We start from the raw sequence: 5,439 nt of genomic DNA on the forward strand, positions 1-5,439 counted from the left end.
ACTGGGAAGGATATCTCATTCTCACCAAAGGAAAAAGCTAACAAAATGTTCTTTCAACTTTTAACCTTTATGCCACAAACACAAGCACATCCACATTAGTAAAAGAAAAAAAAGTTTAATCATGCATTGGCCCACACACATTGAAGGTGAGAGACTTCAATAGCCCACTCTCACCAACAGACAGATCTACCAACAAAAACTAAACACAGAAATACTGCAGTTAAGAGATGTTCTAAAGGAAATGGACCTAATAGATACTTACAGAAAAAGTACCCAAATTAAAAAAGAATATATCTTTTTATCATCAGCTCACAGAACTTTCTCCAGCACTGACCACCTTCTTGCTCACAAAGCAACTCTCAGCAGACACAAGAAAACTGAAATAAGTCCCTACATCATGTCAGATCACCATGGATTAAAACTGAATTTCAACAGCAGAAACAATGGAAAGAAATAACGCTCTCATCAAAACTGAACAACTCTCTTCTGAATGCAAACTGGATCAAGATAGAAATGAAATTAATTACTTTCTAGAATTCAAAGAAAATGAATACACAAAATACATAAACTTGTGTGACAAAATGAAAGTGGTGCTCAGTGGAAGTAAGTACTTTGGTTTTTTGGCTAGGAATTTGTCTATCTTGTTGATTTGCTAAAAAAAAAAAAACAGCTCTTGGTTTTTATTTCATAACACTAAAGTGCTTTCTTAAAAGATTGGAGCTAACTTATACTAGAAACCCAACAATACACCTGAAATCTGTAGAAAAGAAAGAAGTGAGCACACCCAAGAAGAGTAGAGGACAGAGAAATACTCAAAAGGAGGGCTGAAATCAATAAAATAGAAATAAAGAGAACAACTCAAGGAATCAAGGAAAGCAAGAGCTGGATCTTTGAGAAAATCCATAAGATAGACTAACCCTTATCCAAACTAACTAAAAGATAGAGAATAAATATTCAAATTAACAACATCACAAACAGGAGGCATAAAAACAAACAATGAAGAAATTCAAAGAATCATCAGGTTAAAAACTTTACTCCATAAAATTGGAAAGTCTACAAGAAACAGGTAATTTTCTTGATAGATTATATTTTACCATACTTAAATCAAGGTCAGATCATCAATATAAATAGACCTATAACTCCTATGGATGTAGAAACAGTCATTAAAAGTCTTTCAAACAAAACAAAAACCAAACAACCAAACAATAAAAGAAAAGAAAAAGAAAAAGCAAGGAGAAGCAGAGGGCCTGATGGCTTTAGCACAGAATTCTCCCCGACTCTCAAAGAAGAGCTAATACCAACACTCCTCCTCAAACTGTTCCACAGAACAGAAAAAGACAGAACAATACCAAATTCATGTAATGAGGCCACATTCAACCGATACCCAAACCACACAATGATATGACAAAGAAAATTACAGACAAATTTCCCTTAGGAAGACAGAAACAAAAATGCTCAATAAAATACTTGCAAACCAAGCCCCAAAACAAATCAAAAAGTCATCAACGAGGCTTCATCCCAGAGATCCAAAAATTGTTCAGCATATGAAAATCAATCAATGTAATCTTCCATAGAAATAAACTGAAGGAATCCTAGACAGCTCATCCTAGAGGCAAAAGCACATTGGTGTCTATTGTAGCACTGCTCACACAGGCTATGCAGTTATCCCAACAGAGAGATGGATGAAGAAAATGTGAGGCATACCAAGTGGGATTTTATTTCAGCCAGAAATACTAACAAAAGTTTATGTTACTTTCAAAAAAAACCCAATTGGAGAAAATTCTATCAAGTGAATTAAGCCAGTCTCAGAAACACAAATATCACATTTTCAGTCATATGTGGTTCCTAGTTTATATATAAACATGTAATATCATGTGTACACACATGACACACAAGTAGAAGTAAAACCATCTAGGGGACAGAGGGACTGACAGGAGGGAAGGGGGTACGGACAGCAGAAAATAAACACTTGTATAAATGTTTTTAATTTAACAAAAGATAGAAAATTTCTCAAATTCAATATTCTTTTGTTTTGCTTTGGTTTTGGTTTTTGAAATTAAACCTCTCTGTGTAGCACTGGAACTCTCTATGTAAACTAGGCTGGCCCCAAACTCACAGAGACTCACTTGCCTCTGTCTCCTGAGTGCCAGGAGAGATGAGGTGCAGCACCACACCTGGTCTGTCAATCACAAGATTTTAAATATCAGTTCTAGGTTTTTAAATTTCATGTAACTGAGAAGATAGCCCAGAACATCATTACTGTACCATCAGAGGAAATTTTATCATTGTGTATTCAATCATCATTTCTTCTTTTTCAGGTATTTATTAGTGACTTTTGATCTGTCTGTACTGGTTATCCTTTAAGGTTCTTCTCTGTGTCTTAACATCATTTTTTACGTCTTATATTTATTTATAATCCATTTCACATATGCATGCTAATTTTTATCTTCTATATTGATGGTAATATATATTTTTATGATTTCTATGTGTTGTTTTTATGTTTAAAATGGCTTAAGTGCTTGCTATTTTTATTTAATAATGACAAATTTAGATTTCTTTTTTTTTTGTTTTGGTCTTCTAAAAAATTTTGAGTTAAAAGATACATATCCCACATTATTTTTGAAATTTAACTGGCATCTGAGGCTACACCTAAGTGTAATTTTTTAGCATCTATTGAAATTATTGCAAACTCACTGCTTACTAAAGTGTTTAGCGTATAATGTGCATGTTAACTTAATTTTCACCTTGAAATTCTAGTTGGCAAAAACAAGCCCTACAAAGATAAGAAGTGAAAATAGAAAGGACAGACACTATTCTCACACAGCACACACTTGTTTATTTCAAAGCTCCAGGACCTTAGATGGCCTGGTATCCATGCAATATTTTCAAACAAGTGTAACTTTGTTTTTATATGGTTTAAGTTCTCCATTGTGTATGTAGCACTCATTTTCTCTATCATCCATTGCCATGCTGCTGGACATCTAGGCTGGTCCCATGACTGGGTCACATGAACAACAGCACTGTGAAAACCACTGATGTAGATTATCTCTGTGTTGTGCTGATGTAGAGGCTGGCAGGGAAATAGCAAAAAGCAGTCACATGGTAGGTCGTTAAATTCTATTCTTTTTCTTTGTGCATGTGTGGTATGTATGCGTGTTTGTGTGTATGAGTGGGCACATGTACATAAGGGTACATGAGTTCTTGTGCAAGTGGCTGCTGGAGATTAACAGCTGGTATTTTTCTCCCAAAGGTGTCACCTGATTGTCACAGGATGCTGACAGAAACCAGAGTAAGCAATGAATTAAGGACACTGTAGACACCTTTGGGAGTGTCTTGGCTTCTCAGAATGCTATCTTCCCTGACACTAAAGCTTTCTGTGTCACTAGACTGCATCTGAGAAGCATGGCAGAGATTTTTCTGCTTTGCTAGAACCTGAATCCTGATGTCTCCACAAGTGTAGTTGAAAATGCCCTGAGCCATGACTTATGACTTATTTGCTTTTTGTGACTGTCCATGAGACTTTGTAATGTGCCACTGGGGGAAACCTGAGTGAAGGTTCCTGGGCCATGGTCAGTTACATTTGACTGGACAACAAGCTATTCCTCATTTCCTTTGAAGTGTGGCTGTGTTTTTTTTTTTTTTGAGGGATATATTTATATGCAAATACAGCTATAAAGAACATTTGAAACTCTGGAGCAGTTGAACTCTCCAGACTTAAGCTACTTTTAACCATTATGTTTATTGTATCATAATACAGGAGCTAAAGGAAGAAAACTATGACATGTTCTTTTTTAAATCTAATTTCAAAATTACACAAAATATCAACCTAATACACGGAATTAATTCAATTCCCCATTTATTTCAAGAGGTATCTTGTTAACATCGCTAAGCACATTTCTGTCAACTGACTCTATGCTTTATCAGTTGAACACATCTTGATCACTTATTGCTAAAAAGGACATAATTTTTAAACAGTAAGACCAGAGTACCAGAAAATAAAGTTGCCATTATTAATTTCACAAAATATAATAAAGACAGAATACAAATAGAGCTTGTGAATGAAGGACAAGTAAGTTAATGAAGACATTTTAGGGACAGACAAATGATCCTTCAAAAAGGGATGCATATGAAATGAGAAATGAAAGATGACCTCAGCTTGAGACCTGGAACAACAAATATGTATAGACCAGGAAGAGAAACTTTGCATTCCTAAGTGTTTACTTCACTGTTTCTGGAAAGAGTTTTACACCCAAGAATTTCTTCATAGCCTCTGTAACATTCTTATTCCTAAGACTATAGATTAGTGGATTCAACAGAGGGGTGACTATGGTATAAAACACAGAAACCATCATGTCCTTCTCAGGGGTGTGAATGGAGGGAGGGATCACATAGGTATAGACAGCAGCTCCATAGAAGAGGAGGACCACAGTCATGTGGGAGGAGCAGGTGGCCAGGGCCTTCTTCCTGCCCTCTGCTGAGTTCATCCTGAGGACAGTGAGGAGGATGGATGAATAGGAGCCTGAAATGACTATCACAGGGATGAGAATCATGAGCACACAGCACACATACATGAGGGTCTCATAGAGCCAGGTGTCAGAGCAGGAGAGCTTTGTCACAGCACGCACCTCACAGAAGAAGTGATAGATCGTCCGGGTTCCACAGAACGGGAAGGTCATGGCAACAGGGGTGAGCAAAAATCCATCCAAGGATCCCAGGAGCCAACAGACAGATATCAGGAGAAGACACACCCTGTGGTTCATGAGGACAGGATACCTGAGTGGATAGCAGATGGCCACATAGCGGTCATAGGACATGGCACCTAGAAGCAAAAATTCTGACCCTATTAGCGACAGATACAAGAACATCTGCATCCCACAGGCTGTAGCTGAAATCTTGTGGCTCCCCAGGACCTGGTCCATGAGCATCTTGGGCACAGTGACAGAAATGTACATCATGTCCATGATGGACAGCTGGCTGATAAAAAAGTACATGGGTGTATGGAGGTGGGTGTCAGAGAGCATCAGCAGGATCAGGAGGGCGTTCCCAGACAAGGCCACCAGGAAAGCCACAAATATAACCACAGCCAGCAGGACAGGGTGCTTGGATTGACTGAAGAGTCCCAGCAGGGTGAAATCTGACTGTCCAGTGTAGTTCCTCATCCAGGTTGTGATGTCCCAGAGTGTCTCCTAGGCAACCAAGAAGCTTTGTGGTTAGTGACTACCTACAGATCAGCACAGAACTCTGTTTAGAAAGTTCACTGGGCTTATAGATCTGAGAATAATAAGTTGTGTAAAATTTAAGAAATTTGAAAAAGTAAGACTTCACATATATGGTTAGAGCCATAACAACTCAAATTAGAGCTTCCGCAGTACATGCTGGTGATCCTTCTCATGACAAATAGTGTTCTCTGACAACACGGTCTTCAAATTTAAAGGACTT

The 5,439-nt window shown here is 37.7% G+C and overlaps 1 protein-coding gene across 2 annotated transcripts; it reads right to left on the reverse strand.

The window, feature by feature from the left end:
* Positions 1-706: 706 nt before the first annotated feature.
* LOC127694590 (olfactory receptor 2T29-like) lies at positions 707-5,174 on the reverse strand. Of its 2 annotated transcripts, XM_052196107.1 has the most exons (2): positions 4,248-5,159; positions 707-724 (listed from the first exon to the last, which is right to left on the reverse strand). In XM_052196107.1, exons 1-2 carry the CDS (start codon positions 5,157-5,159, stop codon positions 707-709), a joined length of 930 nt encoding a protein of 309 aa, XP_052052067.1. The 2 variants fall into 2 exon arrangements, with proteins under 2 accessions (XP_052052067.1, XP_052052068.1); XM_052196108.1 differs by lacking the exon at positions 707-724 and having other exon boundaries at positions 4,218-5,174.
* Between the last annotated feature and the right edge of the window lie 265 nt (positions 5,175-5,439).

The sequence above is a fragment of the Apodemus sylvaticus genome, chromosome 10, assembly GCF_947179515.1.
Source record: "Apodemus sylvaticus chromosome 10, mApoSyl1.1, whole genome shotgun sequence".
NCBI classification, from domain to species: Eukaryota; Metazoa; Chordata; class Mammalia; order Rodentia; family Muridae; genus Apodemus; species Apodemus sylvaticus.

Coding starts and splice junctions, on each gene's coding strand:
- LOC127694590 (XM_052196108.1), bottom strand. CDS start 5,159: ATGAGGAACTACACTGGACAGTCAGATTTCACCCTGCTGGGACTCTTC.